Source organism: Asparagus officinalis, chromosome 3, assembly GCF_001876935.1.
Source record: "Asparagus officinalis chromosome 3, Aspof.V1, whole genome shotgun sequence".
NCBI lineage: Eukaryota > Viridiplantae > Streptophyta > Magnoliopsida > Asparagales > Asparagaceae > Asparagus > Asparagus officinalis.
The window spans coordinates 29,922,110-29,944,155 of NC_033796.1; the positions used below are offsets into that span (position 1 = coordinate 29,922,110).

The window sequence follows — 22,046 nt, forward strand, 5'->3', positions numbered from 1 at the left end:
TTATCATTGACTTCATCCATAAAATAGAGCTGCCTACGGATTACTAGTAACTTACCATGTCCATATTTGCTTTTATAAACGGATATGGATACAGATATTCTTTGGTAAGAAAAAATCATAAGCATATCCATAGTAAACGAAAACAGAGGATAAGGTTCTCATATTAGAGAAGCGGATACGGATACAATCACAGAATCAAATCAGATATTTTGAAAGCAAATATGACTCGGATATGCATAAGATATGACAAAAAAATATCATGTTAATTGGACAATAAAAGTTATCAGTTGAAAAGAATTTGTTTCAGACAATAAAACCTAATGAAATTTCGACTACACTAACCTAAGCAAACCTCACAAAATCAAGAATTGCATGCAGCTGATTACAAAAAAGTAGAATACAAAATATGAAACACAAAGTGCGGCAAATATTTCTTCTAGACCTCATATTTAATTATATCCATTGATAAAAAATAAATCAAATTATAGTGTAACATAAATTTGACTATAAATAAGTCTAAAATTGCATGCGCTTTGGGATGCAATTGTTATCAATATAATAAAAAATTAAGTAATATTCATATCTGTAACTTTACCCATACTCGTATTCGTATTCGAATTCTTATCCGAATCTATATCCGAATCCATATCCGAGTATATATCTCAATTCATATCTGATCTGGACCGTATTTGAAATTTGAACCAATATCCGTATCCAAAACCGTACCAAACCAAAAATGCGATCCAAAACCATATCTGTATCTGATTGGTTTCAAATTTTGGCTACTATACCCGCATCTATTTCGGAAACAGCTGCAGATCGGATCGGATATATCCAAACCATTTTGCACCCCTATATACAGGACAATGATTAGTCTAGTCTTCTATTTTGGATGACCATGCTTGAAGGGGGTAAGAATTACAATTTGAAGGGTTAGCAGTGGAAATGTCACCAACACAGGCTTAGGTTGTGTTTTTGAGATGCATAAATCCTTAATATTCTGAAGGTTTTGACCTGAATGAAAATGATTGCACTGCATAAATATGATTTTTACATGTTGGATCATATGCATGGACCAACTGGACCTATTTGTGCTTCCATTATTTCCTTCCGTTTCAGATTTTTACTCTAGCATGCTTTGTTTTGTTCATGCTGTTGGTGCTATTCTCCTTCACGTGCCCCTTCTGTCCCTTTTACCCAAATATCTCTCACGCCCGCCATCTTGTTCTGCCTGTTCGGTAAAACTGAAAATTTTAATGTTCCATCTACTTCTCTTATCTAACTAATACCCTGACCAAAAGAAGTTTGACTAATGTGAATTGATTGTCCTAACTTCTCTAAACTTCTACTGTGCTTAGGGACTCACTTGGCATCTTTCAGGGTGCTTCCTGATCTTGTAACTTTGAGCTGTCATCTACCACTAATGAAAATTAATCTGATTAATATCTCTTGATTATCAGAACTTGCTCAAACTTCTACAGTGCTTAGTGACTCACTGAGAATCATACAGGGCGTTCCTTGATTTCGTTTTTTTGGGAAAGCTAGCTTTGGAGAATAAACTGGACCATATGTATTTTTTTTTTTGAAATTCATACGTGACTTAAAACTCTAGAGGCTGATCTCTCTTTTAAAAATTTCCTTTTGAATCATATTTCTGTTAGAGCCTTTAGAGGACTTATAACTTTCTTGCTTTTTTTACAATGATACCTCATCTCATGGAGAAGAAAATAATTCTTTAAATTTAGATTAAGATATGTAATTTTTCTAGCTGGTGTCCAATCAACTGCTAAGTCCATTCCAAGCACATCTCTAGCTAGCACATCTTTTCAGATCTAAGTCGTTATAGTAGTCTATTAACTATGTTATAGTTGTTATAGTAGTTTATTACTACGTTGTGGACTTGTGGTTAACTACTTGCATAAGTTTTATGCTAGTATTCTAGTTTTTATAGTAGTTTATTGTTCGAATATCTAGTTTTTTAATTGAATATCCAGCTTTTTCGCAGACATTGGATATCTTGGTATTTGTTCTAATATTTTGCGCAAAAAGAAAATATTTTTTGAGTTGTGTTTCTCTCTGCTCTTCGTTGGTTCCATATTTCCATGACATCAGCAGTATTCTTTAACTGATGGTACTCTTTATTTTTATCTAGATTCCATTGAAGTTCAGATGCGGAGATGGTTTAGGAGAGCTTTATCTCCGATACTTGTAAATATAACGATTGACATCCTTGATCATCTCGAGGCATTCGAGGTATGCCACTTTTATCTCTTAATGTATTTCTTTCAAATTAGAAATTTCTTCAAATGATTGATATAGTTTTCCTAATTTTCTAATGTTCAAATTGGTGTAAACTCACTTAATCAATTCTTAAAGAAGTGCATATGCAATTACCTAATTTTATCTTATTACGGAAAGAATTTCGAACGTAAAATCAAAGACCAAGCAACCTGACATGGAAGCTTATAACAGTATCTTTAATAATCATAATGGACAAAAATATTTATTTTATTATGCTCTGGGTCTTTGCTTGAGATGCTGATGTCGTGTCTTGTGTGCCTATGCCATGGAAGGCTCCAAATTCAGACAAACATGCAGTTGCGTGCTCTAGGCACAGTTTTACTAGTTTCTGAGTTTACTTTTATCTTTTTTATTTTTCTTCCTTCTAACCATTTAACTCCTCAGAGTGATTACAAAGCACCACATTTTCAGATGTTATGGTGCATACTAATTTGTGTCCTATAAGCTAAATGCATTTTTCTACTCCTTTTTAGGTGTATCCTTTCAATATTCCAGATCTTTCATTGGGATGCCCTTTGGTTGTATCAGGAAGATATGAGGGCAGGTTTCCAGATTCTGCAAAAGCTAAAGGTAGCCTTGCGGACATGAGTGACAGTTTTGTTGACCTCAAAGTCCAAATTGCGAAAGATACCCCCCTTGACAAAGTAAGACATCAAATTTGTTTTTTAGCCGATATGTCTGCAAAAGATATCACTTGACAATTCGTCTTTTATACATATGCTAAATATGTTCTGTAGGCATTGATCTTTATTCAGTACTTGCAAATTGCAATTCAGTTTTACTCCCTGGTAAAGGGATTTAGATGTCTGTATTTCTTATGTTTTCTATGAAAAATATGATCCTAACATAATGATGGCCTATGAAATAGACTTTGATCAGTTGCTGGTTTGAATTCCTTTTTCTTTTACAGTATAGTATATTTCTCCTTGGCTATTATCTAGTATGGTTGCCTTACATATAAAAATAACCATGACTGGACTTTATGCCTGGCTCTCTAATTGACATCAGTCACCATGTTTTGGTGCCAATTCAGAGAAAGCCATACTATAGATCCTGATGAGGAGTCTTGATACTATAGATCCTGATGATGAGTCTTGAACCTGAGACCGCATCAGAACTTTTGGTTACATGGCATCATGTCATTTATGCTCAAACATGGAAGCAGCCAGTTTCCAAGTTTCCCTAGATCAGGAAGTATCTAGGGAGTGGAAGAGGCAGATAATGTGTTTTTTTTGGCACTGGCATCACAAGCCAAGACCTCTATTTATGTGCCGAAATATGGTTTCTTGCGCCATGGTATTTTTTTATCCACTAAACATGCAATCAACCACATTTTAATTCCGATGGTTCTGTACCATCTTAAAAATCCTGGCATCAAAGCTCCGAGTTGTGAAGCTGAAGTGAATTTCTTCTTATATCTTTAATAATTCTCAAATCATTTTTCGCTGTGTAAAATTCTGAGTTGTGAAATTGAAAGATATTTTGATATATTTTAGTCGTTCTCAAATCACTTTTTGATGCATCTCCTTGCTGTTTTGGTTTTCACGAAATGGATAGTGTAGAACATCGACATTCCTCAAATAACTGAAAGTTAAAAAAAAATACTGAATTGAAAGTTCAGAGATTCTGGTGATAAATAAGGCTGGAAATGCCAAAAATTATAACCTGTAATTTATGATATCCAAACATATTCACTGTCTGTGATTTGCTTTTGCTTTATCATTCTTTTACTTCAGATTAACTATTTCCTTTTCAGTTGGGGTGCATTTCTTTATTCCAAACTTTTGCTTATTTATTTTTTTATGCATGCAACTTTCTTAGCATTTTGTCAGTTTTTTTGTTCAACTTCTCTGAGAGATGTTCTTCACAGGTACTCGCCAAACAACAAATTGATCTGCTTACTTCTCAGGCATGGTTTTCCGAAAGCAAACAACTTGAGGAAAAGGTTAGCTTCTCACTTTGTAGCCATGACACTTTTATGTTCATATTATGATTGTTCCCACATTTACGTCAATATTATAGCACTGGAAGTTAATTTCATAAATATTACTCTATCATGTCCGCTTCTTGACATAATTTAGTACATACGTATTTTAATATACTGATTATCCTCCATATACATTGACATTGTTCTTGGATAAATATCCAGTCGTTATAAGTTGTAGTATACTGTTAAGCAATCTAATGTATAGCATCAGTCTCAAGTGTTCTACTGGTTTCTTTCATTTGGAGCTGTTCCAAGAAAATATTTAAAATGATGTTGAACCACGGGGATAGTAAACAATTTTGTCCCAGTATTATATTTTAAGTATATTACTTTTGATTTTTGTTCTTCAATTTAAATAGAATTATTTACGCTATGTAGTTCTTTTAGCATATCCTTCTCTGTTTCTTATAATGGATTTTATTCTTCTACTTGAACAGAACTATTTACACAAATAAGTAGTTCTTTTAGCAAATCCTTCTCTGTTTCTTATAAAGGATTTACAGATGTATTCAATTAGATAAAGAAATGCCATTTATCCACTCTTTCATAATCATTTACCATCGATCCTTTCATAATTCTTTATTATAAAGGTTAACTCATGAAGACCAAGGGCATTTCTGTCATTGGAAATAAACATGCCAATTTGATTTTGGCAAAAACTTCCATTTGAAATTGACTATCACAGTTTTGCTACAAGTGTGAATTTCATTTGGTATTTAAGTGACAAGATTGTATTCTTCTTAATTTCCTTTGTCAAGATTTTATAGGTCATCAAACGAAGCATAGACAGTGGAATCCCAGCTGAGTATACTGATATGATCTTGCTCCGGCATGAGGAAGAGAAACAGGATGGGGTAAAGCAGGTACACTGATAATTTTGTTTGTTTTGTTAGTTTGTTTTATCCTCCAGAACTTGCATAATATATTTACTGATTTGATAAGACTAAACTGGCTGCAAGTGAAGCTATTTAGGCAAGAAAAATTATCTCAGTGGATTGAAAATAATTAAAGCGAGAAATACGAAAGGCAAAGAGTTTGCATAGATTTTTCTCCATTAATAACATGGAAATCTGTGACTTGGGTAGCCTACCCGATAAAGTTACTACCTTAATAAAGGGATTTTCTTACATGGTTTACATCATAAAAACATGCCCAAGAATCTGGATGAAATTTGTAACTTCCAATTGTATTTGGAAGAGTCGGAGCATCCATCTTGTTCATTCGTTCTCAAGGAACTTCACATATGAAACTGAATTATGCATTTTAACATGCACACCAAAGAAACCCAAAAGGCCAACGTTGTCACTCTCTTCCTCCATTTTGTTATTTAGTGTAGATGGGGTCAAATAACATATAATTATGCTTTAAACTTATATATTGATGATTTGTTGATTCGGGGCGTTTTTTCCTCAAAAGTTCAGGATTTGGGAGGTCATTTTGCTTGTAAGGGGTATATATACGAAAAAAAACTATTTTATAATAATCTATTATGGAAAGCAGATTCCTATAAACCTTTGACCGCAGGCAAAGAAGCAGGACAAGCATAAACAAGGCAAGACCAAAGACCAACCCATAAATTTGGTGCATGGGATGAAACTTGGTTTTGGAAATGTAGCTGCGACCACAGAAAATCTCCCTACAGGATTCGGAGAGCTGAAACCTCCGGAGACATCCCACGTCCTCGTTAAGGCCGCTGGATGCTGCAGCAAACTCTGTGACTGCTGCTGTTGTATGTGCTTCATCAAGGCGTGCTCCAAAATGAACGATCAGTGTGTGATTGCTTTGACACAGCTCTGCACTGCTCTTTCGTTCTTGGCTTGCTTCGAATGCTGCTCATTATGTTGTGGTGGTGGCTCCGATTAGTGTACTTTTCGTTCTTGGCTTGTTGTATTTGTTCTTGTAATAGTAGTTATTTAGGTGTTGTATGATTAAAAAGTACAATGTTCACACAAGCAATGCTTTTATGTGCTTGTCAACTTAAGCTTCCCATTTATACCAGTTTTGTGAAGATTCTCAATTTTCCATGCTTTAATGTAGCAGTTTTTTGTCATTTCATCTGTCTGTATAGTTTTGTTCGTTTGAAGTTCTGTAGCTTTGACATCTTCGTTTCTAGATTCCCGTTCTATTTTGGTTTGACTAGCAGAGACTAACCCCTAATGGTTTGAGATAGTAAAATATCAAAAGTTTACAGTGCAACGTACTATTGCACAGTTTTTAGGTCTTGTGCTTCAGCACTTGAAGAAATGGACGTGAGCGACGTTGAGATGGAAGTTAACTCTTGAAAATTGAGCTAGCCCCAGAAACATGGATAACCCTTTATTAAAAGACGCACACAATTGCTCCTCTTTAACTTTCCCTTTATAGAAACTGGGGGTAAAAAGAAGGGGGAAAAACAACAACAGCAATCGAAGCTCTGACCTCACAATAACACCACTCAAGCAATCAAGATCCTGAAGAAATAAAATCACTATCACAAACTATACCCACAAGCCTAAACAAAGTAAGCTAAAAACATGAGATTTCCTGCTGCACTGTCTCTTCGAACATTCTGACTCTCAAAACAAACCTTTGCTGATACTTCCATTCTATCCTAGAACTTCCGGCTTTAATCACTGGATTCAGCAATTACCTTCTCCGAACTAATTACTTCAACCTCGCCATCTTCCGCTTTCTCCGTGACCTGCTCTTCGACCTCAACCTTACGTCCTTCGTCCTCCTTGTCTGATCCCATAGATAGATGGAGGCTCTCTTGTATCTTTGTGACACCTTTCTCTACAGGCTCTATAGCTTGGGATATTGTCAATGCGACGTCTTTAACTACCTGTGAAAAACCATTGAAATGAAATGACTACAGCAGTTACGATACACTGATTGCTTCAATGTCTATAAACCGCAGAATAATTTGCTTGCAATGTTGACTTAGAAGCTTTCCATTTAACAGGAAGCATAAAGATTGCTAAGATGGTTCATTAGTTAATGTTGCAACTTTGATTTCACGCCTAGATCAGTGCAGGGCCATGGAAATATGAAATTCCTTTGAAAAGATAAATCAGTCCTTGGTGGGTTTTCTTAGAATATATATCCAGTTAGTTAACTTCGGGTAGTCAATAAAAGATAGCAACATATGTACATAAACATGCCTATGTATGTTTATGCATGCACAATTAGCCCACTAATTGATGAATATGTGTGTTTATTTTACAAAAGTTAACAAAACAAGAACTTACGTTGGGAAGAAAATACCCAGCTGATTTACTTGAGATGAAGACCTCTGAAAGTAGATGACATGGGTGTATGACTTCAAGCACTTCAGATATTTTGACAGTAAATGTCATCATACTTTCTATAGAACTTTTTTTTTGAAATAAGTAAACAAATGCAGTGATAATATTATTAGATGATAGATATATATGTTCAGCTAGTTATAATAGCACTAAAGGGAGAAGGGTTAAGGGAACTTACATGTTCGCCACCTCCAACGACAACATCCTGAACACTCTCAGTAATACTCGTTCCTGGAGCTTCAACTTTCATTTCAGTCTCTTCAACAATAGCTGGTTTCCCCTCAGAATCCTCATCCACCTTAATGTCAGATTTCGTTTCTATAGAGGTAACTTCCTCATATCCAGATGCAGGAAAGAACTTGTATGGTTCGACCGGAAAAACAAAAATATGGGCAACAGCTGCAATGGCCATCTGTTAAGAAAGATCCACAACTGTCTGGGTAGCGATAGTGATGAACAAAACAAGAAGTCGAGTGAAAATTATAGATGAAGAATATGGCCCAAAATTTGAAAAGGACACCTGCAAACTTTAGGAGGCATTGCCTAATATATAAAGTCCAGGGAGTTTTTTAGCACAACACCCCAAAGTTCAGGGCTTTTTTTGGTTGAATATTCTTATATACAACTAGACACGTAAACTGCTTTCTCTATTCTTCGGTCTACATTTTTTTTAAATTTTCAGATAAAAGATTACCAGAATTCTCTGTTTCCTCAGAGTACTCATACTTGCATAACTCACTTTTTACCATCTAACCATTAGGAAACATAATAAATAAGTGTTACATCATACTCATTGAGTCTCGTTTGCATCAATCTAATCCTCATCTCACATCCAAATAAGTGAAAATAATTGACAAACATTCTCTTTTCTGCACCCACAAGGAAAATCATTAGTTCTGATTATTCAATCTGCTCAAAGATTTGGCCACTGATAACAGATACCTTCAGTTATCATACCATCCAATTCGACATGTACCAGGACATACCATTTAAATAGAATTGTAAATAATAAAATTGATAACAATTATATCCTTGTCTTTTATATCTTTACCTTTCTCCATACTTTATCATGCTTTACTGAGGTCAACCTAATGCTTAGCGACAAAGATACTTCACGATGTTTAACATATTAGGAAAGGACTTACTTCTATGCAAATAAGAAAATCCTGGATTCCATTCTGAATCTTCCCTTCCTTAGGTAAGATACCAAAGTAACATATTATAGCAATACCCACGCCTTGCCACCAAGTCGCGAACACAATGGCTTTAAAGCTGATGAACTTTGCCAAAGGTTTAATAGGTGCCAACCTCTCATGAGTAACATTGTAAAACTGCACAAGACAGTACAATGCCCACATCTGACTGAAGTTTATAACAACAGCAATATAAGGGTATCTGCAATAAATTGTCAATGTTCATGTCAAAGAGAGAAGGTTGAACCAAAAAAAAGTTGTTCATGAGTCCACAAAGGGAACTAGCTATAAAAATAACACTCTATGGGGTTATTTGCACTTTAATACTCCAAAGTTTACACCATTTTAACTCTGGTACCCCAAAGTTTATTCTTGCCATAAATATACCCCCGAAATTCAAAAAAGTTGAAATTCCGTACCCCCGTTTCAGTCATTCTAGGGTATCAAAGTTGATTATTTATCAACTTTGGATATCTTTTCTGGCGGGGGGGGGGGGGGGATAGACTTTGGCATATCAATAGTTAATTGCGTAGGCTTTGGGGGTACTTAAGTGCGAGTAACCTTCTGACAGAAGTACATAGTATCTCATACATACCCATAATACCACTTAAATTCGCCGTCCCCATAAACTCCAAAAACTTCCAACAACATTGCCAAGAAGGCGCACACCGTCTTCAATATCATCTATGAGCATAAGTTAAAAAGAAATTAGAAATTGGAAACAATCAAACATATATAGATGAGTAAAGATAGTACAAAGTCTTACATATTGTACAAGGCCAAATTTTTCTATCACGTACAAGTCGTTTCCTAGCACACTTGGGTCACAAAAGAAATCATGAAGTGATGAGCTGCGCCGTGGCAATCCTTTCTCCTCATCCCCTTCGAGCAATTGCTCTTGAAGCTTTTTCTTTGATCCTTTATCAAGAATTTCTGCAACTCTCTCATCCCCACCTGGCATAGTTACGCTTATATTATGTAGCGGCAGCGTTATGTGTCTAGTAATAATAGACATGTCAGTTAATGCATTATCCATTTAAATGGATGAAATACTTTCACAGAGATATATATGTACTCAAGGTCCACCTGTCTTACTTATTTCAAGTTTCAAGATATAGAGAACGGACAGGGATGGCCTATATGCGGTATAATCAGCATTTAACTAATTGATGATAGAAGCGCCTGACATAGCAACGGTTCTAAGTTGTATTAAACATAATTGATGATAGAAGAGGCTGATATAGCAATTACTACATCATTATAAGATACAACTTTGCTGATGGTTAATACAACCAAAGTTAAGCTTTATTACCTTTAGTTAAATAAATAATAAATCTCTGCTTACCTAGGCAGGCAACCAAATAGCTTCCAAAACAGTACAAGGCGAATGCTTCATAGCAATTTCTTAGGATATCGCACACAATGGAAAATTTTGCTTTTGATAAAGATATTATCTGCACAAGGAGAAGGAACATAATTATTTCCTGAAAATTCTTGATCTTTATTACTAAATGGCAAACAAAATTTTTTTTCCCCAGAATACTGACAACAGGAACATGGTAATGTATATTGTATCATGTTATCCACTTTCTTTATAGAACCACCTGTTGGCCATGAATTAGACATTGTTTGAGTCACTTGATTATGACAAATGTTGTATATATGGATACTTTTTGGTTATCTTTGCTAGAACATAAGTCAGCGTATAAGTAACATTACATATTCTATTTACTTGTGATGCTTGTAGCTAATCTCATGAGAAATTAACTAGGACATGTAGAAAGCAACAACCGATGCTTACAGATTCACTTGCATACACTGGAACCATGAATAGGACGCCAATTATCCATTTCTGCTCCTGCAAGAACATCAAGTTCATGCCACCGTCAGACTTCGTCTAATCAATCAAATTGAAATTATATGGCATATTCATAAACTTTAGGTATAAAATAGAATAGCGGGCGCATGACTTAACAGCAGGATTGTTGTATGATCTTAGATGCTGAAAGATTAAGAAAGTAGAAAGGACGAGTGCAATTAGAGCAAACACGCCTCCAACGATGACTGCTGGTATGTGAAGATTCTTATACACTCCTTGAAAATCAGATACATGGTTAAGCTCCGCACTGCCGTAATTGCCATCTGCCACAAAAACAATTTGAAGTGAAGTGCTACATCTCAATTGTCACCAAAATCTTCACGCAGAGAACAAAATGTTACTTATGCGCTTTAAATTTTCGAATTAGGAAAGACCAAAACCAGCTAGAATATATATATAGTCAAATATTGTGGATGAGCTCTTTACATGATTGTAATCAGCACATGGAAATACCTGTGGAATATCAGCATATATCAGTTGCCAAGATCGATATTGCAGAGAACAAGATTTGTACATTGATCCAAGGATAGACATAGTAATAAACGGAGATCACTACTGTACAGTTTCTCCACAGAATTAAGCTCATTGTGATCTACACTTCATCCTTTTATCCTATATATGCGTCTTAGTTTTTATTCTCAATGCGGGGGAACTTTTTGTTCCCTGAAAAAAAAGCCCACAATCATGCTAAATATTTATGCGTGTTGTGCTCTGGAAAAAAAATGGAAAAATATAGCTGTGCTCTTAAAAAAAAAGAGAATAAATAATAAGACGTATGCGTCAAACTAAATTAACAGATTAGTCCTTTTTCCTTTCTATCAAACTTTGCATTCCCCAGACCATGCTATAAAAGGAAATGGAAAAGGTACGTCGTTTATTTATTTTTTAGATCAAAGTTCAAGTCGAAAGTAATGATTAATTACAACCAAAAAAAATAGGGGGAAAGGGAAATTTGGACCTTGTTGATATTTTATATGCAGAGAGAGCGCTTCTACTATCGCCATCAATCGACGGAGGCCCACCATCAAATTATCCATGTTCTTTTTTCTCGAGAACCCTAGCAACGATGCTGATCATACACAGAAGCATGCGATTTACACGTGGCAGACTTTCGAGTGAGAGGGAGGCTGAAGAGCAGTTCGGTGTCTTTTGTTTCTTTTTGGCCTTGGCAGTTACATTTGTAATTTCTATTTTTCCCCTCGATCCCCTACTTTATTTACCAGTTTCGAGTTTTTAGAACATTCCAGGATCCAATTATTGCTCAACTGAATTTTTGCTCGACAAAATTGAAGAAGGTTGTTGGTAATCCAAGCTTATAGAATTGTGCTCACATAAATCATATATGGGCTATTCCTCGCAATAAATCATATATGGGCTAAATTGTGGTGAGCTCCTTTATATAATTTACTAGTGTGCTATCGCGATAATTTTTTTCCACGCTACAATAATCATGTTTTTTTTAAATGTTGCAGTAAGAATTTTTTGAATTGCTACAGTATCCTATGTTTTTTTAAAATTATTACAGTATACCCGTGCTATAATATTAATGCTATAGTATTTTCAAAGAACGACGCTACAGTTCCCGACTCTGTTGCAGTAATTTTTCTTTTAAAATGCTACAATATCCAGTGTGCTACAATGGTAATGCTGCATTAATATTTACTGTAGTATGAATAGTGAATCTTGAATTCTATCATTTGTATACAAGATGAGTAGATATCTATATGTATTTATTAGGGGAAGATAAATATTTAAAAATAATAATGAAGAAGAAAAAAAGAAAATATTTATGCCTTCTTTCCTCTCATGGATTTGGTCTTTTTAAAAGAACAAATTCACATAACCCCCGACGCCTTCTCATGAATTACGTAGGGACAAATACTAAGAAATTAGTTGAAGGTGAAAACTGATTCTGAAATTATTATAGATTAATAACACACGTCCTATTGAGAGCATTGATACTTATTTTATGAAGCTTTAATTATAAGTTATTTATTAGTAGTTTTTATTTACTTTTAGTAGAGGATGAAACAGTCTTAATTTTCACATCAGTAAGTAGATTTCCTCATAAGTATCCAAAAATTAAGTTAGGAAAGCCCACCTAGTTTTTTTTTTCTTTTTCTTTTGGGAAAAATGTGTACAGACCCCAAAAAGAGAAACTTCATGTGACGATGCCCCTCATAGTTTTTCCCATATGAATCAGCCCCTTGATGTGTGACACTTTGTACTGCAGCTATTTTTTATCAATTATTACATGCCAGCTAAGCTAAAATCCCCAATTTATCATTATCCTCTCTCCTCAATCTCTCAGACTCAGCAATCATATCATCTTTCTCTCTCATCTCCTCTCTCTCTCTCTCTCTCATCTCTCTCTCTCTCCCCCCTCTCTCTAACTAAGAGCTTTCTCAAGCTAGTCAACCTGGCCCTCGCCCTCCTCGCCGTTGCCGCCTCTACTCAGGCCCCCAAGGCTCCCCTCGAGTTCGCCGCCGCCTCCCCTCCCCTCCTCCATCCGTCCTCGTCGCCGTAGATCGCCGCCGTCGAGACGCACAGAGCATTAATCCATTAGCTAGAAGAAGAAAAGAAAAAAAAAGAAAAAAATGTTTGACCAAACTACAAATAAATGAACGATTTAATTTTAAAAAATAGTCAAAAGTTGTCCCCATTTTCCCACTTTCACGAGATATCCACGCCTTTTGGAGGAAGCTGAATTTGTAATAAACCTAATGTGCGCAGTCTTTTTGTATTTTAATTTCGAACAAATTTTTAAAATAGACCATTTTTAAAACTTAATTAGCAAAATATGCTGAAAAAATATTTAATTACCAAAAATCGTTGTAAGCTGGGACGGTAGTTATAAATCGTTGTTATAAATAATTACCAAAAATCGTTGTAAGCTGGGACGGTAGTTATAAATCGTTGTTATAAATGAGGATACAGTCACATTTTTATAAATCGTTGTTAATTATATTTGATAATAGTTATACCTAATGATATGTTATTTCTAGATGCTATCGTGATAGTTCTAGTAGCCCTCGAGTTAGTTCTAGCTTGTATACAGCCAGTTCTAGCTTGTATACAGCCAGTTCTAGCCTACACCTTGCTAGTTCTAAACCAAACCAGCATTTTTTACATGCACACTTGTTAATTCTTACTTCTACATTAGTTCTAGCTTCTATTACCCTAGTTCTAGCTTGTATACAGCCAGTTCTAGTCCACACCTTGCTAGTTCTAAACCCAACAAGGGTTTTGTACATGCACACTTGTTAATTCTTGTTTTTACGTTAGTTCTAGTTTCTATTACCCTAGTTCTAACTTGTATACAGCCAGTTCTAGCCCACACCTTACTAGTTCTAAACCAAGCTCGTGTTTTTTACATGCACAATTGTTAATTCTTGCTTCTACCTTAGTTCTATCTTCTATTGTCCTAGTTCTAGCTTGTATACAGCCAGTTCTAGAACACAGACTGGGTTTAGAACTAGAATTAACAACTGTGCATGTAAAAAATCATTGTTGGGTTTAAAACTAGCAAGGTGTGGGCTAGAACTAACGGTATACAAGCTAGAACTAGGGTAATAGAAGCTAGAACTAACGTAGAAGTAAGAATTAACAAGTGTGCATGTAATAAACCTTTGTTGGGTTTAGAACTAGCAAGGTGTGGGCTAGAACTGGCTGTATACAAGCTAGAACTAGGGTAATAGAAGGTAGAACTAATGTAGAAGTAAGAATTAACAAGTGTGCATGTAAAAAACCCTTGTTGGGTTTAGAACTAGTAAGGTGTGGGCTAGAACTGGCTGTATACAAGCTAGAACTAGGGTAATAGAAGGTAGAACTAATGTAGAAGTAAGAATTAACAAGTGTGCATGTAAAAAACCCTTGTTGGGTTTAGAACTAGTAAGGTGTGGGCTAGAACTGGTGTGGGCTAGAACTGGCTATATACAAGCTAGAACTAGGGTAATAGAAGCTAGAACTAACGTAGAAGCATGAATTAACAAGTGTGAAGGAACTAGGGTAATAGAAGCTAGAACTAACGTAGAAGCATGAATTAACAAGTGTGAAGGTAAAAAACACGGGTTGAGTTTAGAACTAGTAAGGTGTGGGCTAGAACTTGCTGTATACAAGCTAGAACTAGGGTAATAAAAGATAGAACTAAGCTAGAAGCTAGAATTAACAAGTGTACATGTAAAAAAACCCTTATTGGGTTTAGAACTAGCAAGGTGTGGGCTAGAACTGACTGTATACAAGCTAGAACTAGGATAATAGAAGCTAGAACTAACGTAGAAGCATGAATTAACAAGTGTGAAGGTAAAAAACACGGGCTGAGTTTAGAACTAGTAAGGTGTGGGCTAGAACTAGCTGTATACACGCTAGAACTAGGGTAATAGAAGCTAGAACAAACGTAGAAGGATGAATTAACAAGCGTGAAGATAAAAAACACGGGCTGAGTTTAGAACTAGTAAGGTGTGGGCTAGAACTTGCTGTATACAAGCTAGAACTAGGGTAATAGAAGCTAGAACTGAGCTAGAAGCTAGAGTTAACAAGTGTGCATGTAAAAAACGCGAGCTGTGTTTAGAACTAGCAAGGTGTGGGCTAAAACTGGCTGTATACAAGCTAGAATTAGGGTAATAGAAGCTAGAACTAACGTAGAAGCAAGAATTAACAAGTGTGAAGGTAAAATACTAAGGCTGAGTTTAGAACTAGTAAGGTGTGGGCTAGAACTAGCTGTATACAAGATAGAACTAGGGTAATAAAAGCTAGAACTAACGTAGAAGCAAAAATTAACAAGTGTGCATGTAAAAAACCCTTGTTGGGTTTAGAACTAGCAAGATGTGGGCTATAACTGGCTGTATACAAGCTAGAACTAGGGTAATAGAAGCTAAAACTAACGTAGAAGCATGAATTAACAAGTGTGAAGGTAAAAAACGCGGGCTGAGTTTAGAACTAGTAAGGTGTGGGCTAGAACTGACTGTATACAGCTAGAACTAGGGTAATAGAATCTAGAACTAACTCGAGGGCTACTAGAACTACCACGCAAGCATCTAGAAATAACATATCATTAGGTATAACTATTATCAAATATAATTAACAACGATTTATAAAAATATGTCTGTATCCTCATTTATAACAATGATTTATAACTACTGTCCCAGCTTACAACGATATTTAGTAATTAAATATTTTTCAGCGTATTTTGCTAATTAAGTTTTAAAAATTGTCTATTTTAAAAAAAAATCAAAATTAAAATACAAAAAGACTACGCACATTAGGTTTATTGCAAATTCAGCTTCCTCCAAAAGACGTGGATGTCTCGTGAAAGTGGAAAAATGGGGACAACTTTTGACTATTTTTTAAAATTAAATCGTTCATTTATTTGTAGCTGGTCAAACATTTTTTTTTCTTTTCTTCTTCTAGCTAATGGATTAATGTTCTGTGCGTCTCGACGGCGACGATTTACAACAGGGGAGCGGTGGCGATCTATGACGACGAGGACGGGTGGAGGAGGGGAGGGGAGGCGGTGGCGAACTCGAGGGGAGCCTTGGGGGCCTGAGCGGAGGCGGCAACGGCGAGGAGGGCGAGGGCCAGGGTGACGAGCTTGAGAAAACTCTTAGTTTTAGAGAGAGAGAGAGAGAGAGAGAGAGAGAGAGAGATGAGAGAGAGAGAGAGAGAGAGGAGATGAGAGAGAAAGATGATATGAATGTTGGGTCTGAGAGATTAAGAAGAGAGGATAAGGATAAATTGGGGATTTTAGCTTAGCTGGCATGTAATAATTGATAAAAAATGGTTGATGTTCAAAGTGTCACACATCAAGGGGCTTATTCTCATGGGAAAAAATATGAGGGGCCTCGTCACATGAAGTTTCTGTTTTTGGGGTCTGTACACATTTTTCCCTTTTCTTTTTAATGATATGTGAAAACCATCTAGAAGTAGGGATTTATGTACGACCTGCCTGTATCACGATAAGCAAAAGCATAGGAATCCCAACTCGAAGTTGAGCATACTTGCATTTGAAAAGGCACAATTTTCTTGAACTGGACATAGAACTCGTTAATTAACGTGTTAAAAGACATGTAGTTAGCATTTTCCCAAGTTTAATTCTCGTATCGGAACAAGAAAGGAAACGACACTTGGATTCCAAACATTATAATTAGTTGTTCGAAGACTTTGAGCTCGTGGCCTCATGAATCCCTCTTTTCACTAGTAAAGTCACATGAAATCCAAGTGGTCAACTACTTCCAATATTTTTAAGGTAGTTCGTAGTACTGTTGATGTCTCCAATGACTCCTAGTTGCGTTTATTTTTGTACTGGTTTTTTGCCCCCTAAAAACTATCTTATTAAAATAAGCTAATTACATATAAATCACTTTTTAATTTTAATTTATACATAAATCATCTTTAAAATAGTTTTTTGCTGCAATCAACTATTTCACAATCAAATTTTCACTAAAAAACTAAAAGTAATTTCGAAAAATTTAAGTTCAAGTTGCGTGAGTTGTATCCTAAACACTAAAAAAAAAGAGGTCAAGTGCCTTGAATTTTTTGAGTTTTTAAAGGGTAATTTTAGATTTAAAGCGAAAAACTTGACTAAAAGCTAGTTGATTGCAACAAAAAATCACTTTAAACATGCTTTATATATAAATTTAAAATGAAAGATATCTCTGTATAACTACTCTATTTTTAACGAGGTTTCTAAGAAAAACAACATATTTTGTGTATACCTTATATGATTCCTAGCTGCGCCGACCAAGTTGAAAGTATGGAAATTGATGGGTCACTTGAAAGCTTCAGAGAACGAGATTCCAGTCCAGGCTCTTTCGTAAGAAAAGAAAATAGTGAAACCTTAGTTTTTATACCATTTCAGAAAAAAAACACAACTCCTGAAATGAGGATAGCACAAGGACCACATTTGGGCCCAACAAGATCTTTTTAGAAACTTTTTTTCTTCCATAAAAAGGATGAGAGCTCAGGAGCCCTTCATGCCTACGTTGCCCCAAAAATTGGTTGTATACGTAATGAAAGCCATCCCCTCAACTCTAAAGGAATAATTTCATATTACATCTGTTGGAAATTCGAGTTAAATATATACAAAATACGCAACGGAAGAGTGTATGTGTAATAATACTAAGCATGTAGAGAGCATGAAAAACAAGGTAGGACCATCCTAATTAAATCTAACATGATCCATATAAAAAAGAGAGCAACTAAGAGCTTTGAAGACTTACTTTCGTAGCGTGATTCGATAGTAGATCGAACAACTCCTAGTTTGTTCTCCTTGTTGTTGTAAACCTCCTTGTAGTGGATCTTCAAGTCTTCAAATGAGCTTGATAAAACTGGAGTCTTCTTTAGACACAATGCAAGATATCCACCCCGGGGTACTATAAAATCCTGCTACTTTCATTTACTCAAAGATTGCTAGAGTTTAGTAAGAGGATAACTCTCTTTTATTCTCTTATGAAAAAATCACTTAGCCAATTTTTTATTAACCTTTCCATAAGAAAGAGAGCTCATATATATAGAGTGAGATATGTCATGACTCATCTCATGAGTCATGCCATGAATCATCTAAATGTAATGATTCCTTACATGAGTCATGCAATGACTCATCTCATGAGTCATGCAAAGAGTCATGAAGAATTAAAACTATGTACTAAAACCATGTGCCCAAACCATACCACTTTAATGACTCATCTCATGACTCATTAATCAAGGTATAATGAAGTGTGTATTTTATAAATAAAAATACCACATCAATACGGTGTTTCATAAATACGGTATTACGTAATTTTTCCAATCATTAACTAATAAGTCATCATATGACCAAAAAAATTAATGAGTTGACCAAAAGTCAATTGTTGACCAAAAAGTTAATCAGTTGACTAAAAGTTAACTTTATAGGAAAAATATTGGAATTCATTTCTTAAGCACATAGCATTCTGATTTTACCGATACATATAATCGTTTATGTGTATCTAGTAAAAATCATATATGTGCATCAATCATACGCATTAACTCTATAAATTATATTTCATAGGATTCAAGTACGCGATTGGTGTGATTCTAGGGCCCAACTTAAGACTCGGCAGTGGATCATATCCACAAGTACAATAGAGGTGCTAGCTACACATGAAGACTACCCGAGTATAAGTTGTGATAAATATCTACAAGATGCTTACACAATTTTATCAGGACCACTCAGTGAAAATACCGTATAGTCTGGTCTCTTCGTCAAACCATGTCAAACTATAGAGCCTAGGGTATGGAAAACTGTCAAACCCTAATAGCTCGATTAGTATTTGTTGATATTAAACTTATAACCTTTAAGATCAAACTGACACTCAGTTTATCTTATTTACCTTGGCCAAGGATTTTCAGACTATATTTATATCAAATAATCTTATGACATCAACCCCCTTATACTAGGAGAGACGAATCCCATCTTGGCATCTCATTATCTACTTATGTCTCGGGATGCACCCAATAAGAACCGTTATGCACAACTCAATGAAAACCGTAGTTAGGTAAAAGTCTAAGTACACCTATACTGACATGTAAGATATTGCATTGATACCTCACGTTAAGAGACTAATTTGTACTATATCACTTTATAACTTCTATTTGACAGTTAAGTATAATTACCAACTAGACGTTCTAAGTGAGTCATTCAGTCAACTCATTCACTAATGAGTCATCTGTATACTATATCTTAATGTATCACATCAATGATCCAAGAGATGGATCATCATCCTACCAAAGGAGAAATAGAGTATACACTAGTCTTCCCAAAGTGATGAAGTCCAATTTCAACACTTCATCGACTAGGAACATTTTAGAATATACGTTTGCGACAAATCAGATCTCTTCATTACGATCATATCTGAAATGTCTGATAGTTTAGTATCATTCTAAGGACTTTATCTATATTAATATATCAGATAAATACTGACCAAAATAGTATACTATCATTTTGAACAAGGATGTTATATTCATAAAGGTCCTGTTACAATATACAATTATTGCCTGCAGAGCACCTATATCTAACAACATCAAGTTCATTATTTTAGAAACTTCAATTTATCAAAACATACTCAGTCAATTGTAACAAAATATCATCACTCGATCTCTTCACTACTTCTTGGCCATTAAATCGCTCCCATATAGGATGCAAATCATTCAGAAATTGTAACGTTATTATTTGTCACGTCACGTAGCCGTAACTAGCGCTTATGGTTCAATTCACCACCGCTAGAAATTGGAAATTGCACGAACTTGAATTGCTTCTAACATGTACCCTGCGTTAACCCTTAGGGCCTATTTGTTTCGGCCAAAAAAGGCAGAAAATGAAGGAAAATGGCCTTTGGGAAAACTGACACAGGGTGAATTTGTTACTTCCCCTCACAATCGGATGTTTGCTTCGTTAAAAAGAAAAAAAAAGTGAAGAAAAGCGACGGCAAACTGACAGCTTTTTCGCCCTTCCATTTTCCGCTCAAAAACCCCTGATTACAGCGGAAAACTCCTCTTTTCTCTCTCCCGTACAAAAATCGCCGATTGCTCTTCCCCTTCCATTCTCGTTCTGGTTACCCCTCTCTCCTGCTCCCGCCCCTCTCTCCCGCTCCCGCCCTTGTCTCCCTCCCGCCCGAATCAACCAAGAATTTCGACCTCCTCCTTCCCTCCCGCCTTCCAAACTAGGGTTCAACCTATTCTCCCGCTGCGGCCTCCCGTCCACCCACTCCCTCTTCGGCGTCGACATCGCTGTCCTCACCGACGACGCCCTGCTCCCCCTTTCCCTCCACCACCACACCTCCTACCCCTGAGTCGTCCACCTTTTGGGTCTGTTTGGATCGCATTTGCGCTGTCTGACACCGATTGAAACCCTAGCCTTCGAACAAAAGGGAAATCACGACAAGATCTTGGTTGATTTATGGAGGTACAATGCTAAAAATCAATTCTTGGGTATTTATATAATTTTTTTATGGCTTTCATTTATCGGTTTCCTTCTTCCTTTGACGCCAGGTTTAAAATTTGTCTGAGTTTGGGTATTTTGACCACCATTTCCCACTACGATTTGCACAAACGACTTCAAATCTGTAGTTGTTTGGGTGGCAGGTGTAGATATTGGAGATTATCTACTACGATTCTCTGCTTTCTGCCACTAGGAAGGTAAAATTTTTTACTGGTTTGAATTCTGTGTATTTTTCCAGTCTGCATGTCATGTATTGGTTGTTTTTTGAGATTTTGGTATGCAAACATCTATTTACTATATGAAAAATTTGATTGTAGAAATTATTAATAGCTTATCTAACTAGTCTTAATTTGATATGTATAATCCTTGCAACGTATATCTCATAGAAATTATTAATAGTATGAGCTTGTATCTTATCTGACTTGTTCTCATATGATGCGTTGGAGAAATCAATTTTGCAACTTATATCTCCCAAAATAGTTTGATCATCTGCAGATAGGAGAATTAAACAAACATTTCATAAATAATTATGATAATTTTCCTAAAAGATTTTGATCATTTGCATTTAATGTTGGTATTTGCTTTAATATGATGTTTGTATTTTAGATGGATGGTGATCTCGATGAAGAGACAGTAATTAATATGTGTTCGGGTGCTGCACTATCTGTCTTAGTTTTGGTTATAACCTTCATGAGGAGAATGCAAAGCAGGTGTAGATCTATACGTGCAGGTCCTAGTGTTGAGAAAACAAAACAATATCAAAATAGAAAACAACACTTGGATCGTATATATAATGGATTTAGTGATAGTTGTGTCAACTATGTTAGAATGCGTAGTGGTGCTTTTGTGAAGCTTGCAGGGATAATGAGGAGGAATGATTTATTGCGAGACTCAAGACATGTTACAGTGGAGGAGCAACTTGCTATGACTTTGAATATTTTGGGGCATAAAACTAAAAATCGAAGTATTAGGTCACATTTTATTAGATCTGGTGAGACTGTGAGTAGGTATTTCAACAAAGTGTTAGAAGCAATTTGCCTCATACGATCACGCTTTTTAAGACAAGCACAGAATGAAGTTCCACAGGAGATCCTTAGCAACCCTCTATACTATCCTTATTTCAAGGTATTCTCTCTTTAACTTGTGATTAAAAGCATGTTCATCTAACTTAATTAAAAACAATTAATAATAATTTTTGGTCCTCTAGGATTGTATTGGTATGATAGATGGGACACATGTTGATGCTATGCTACCTGCTAATCTTCAAGGATTGTATTGGTATGATAGATGGGACACATGTTGATGCTATGCTACCTGCTAATCTTCAACCACGATTCCGTGGTCGAAAAGGTGTTACACAAAATGTTTTAGCGGCTTGCACTCCAAACAAGTTATTCACTTACGTATTAGCTGGATGGGAAGGTTCTGCAAATGACTTTAGAGTCCT

The 22,046-nt window shown here is 35.7% G+C and overlaps 2 protein-coding genes across 2 annotated transcripts in view; one reads left to right on the top strand and one right to left on the bottom strand.

Annotated features, from left to right (window-relative positions):
• LOC109833609 (inter alpha-trypsin inhibitor, heavy chain 4-like) overlaps positions 1-6,310 on the top strand; it is a 19,445-nt gene extending 13,135 nt beyond the window's left edge. Inside the window, 5 exon segments of the mRNA XM_020401352.1 lie at positions 2,153-2,253; positions 2,775-2,945; positions 4,172-4,246; positions 5,056-5,151; positions 5,813-6,310. Of these exon segments, the coding sequence (XP_020256941.1) occupies positions 2,153-2,253; positions 2,775-2,945; positions 4,172-4,246; positions 5,056-5,151; positions 5,813-6,151 (782 nt within the window). The 3' untranslated portion in view covers positions 6,152-6,310.
• Positions 6,634-11,761, bottom strand: LOC109833612 (protein LAZ1 homolog 2). Its single transcript, XM_020401354.1, has 9 exons — positions 11,603-11,761; positions 10,741-10,907; positions 10,567-10,623; positions 10,111-10,219; positions 9,532-9,719; positions 9,361-9,449; positions 8,718-8,967; positions 7,751-7,984; positions 6,634-7,109 (listed from the first exon to the last, which is right to left on the bottom strand). Exons 1-9 carry the CDS (start codon positions 11,679-11,681, stop codon positions 6,894-6,896), a joined length of 1,389 nt encoding a protein of 462 aa, XP_020256943.1. The 5' UTR covers positions 11,682-11,761; the 3' UTR covers positions 6,634-6,893.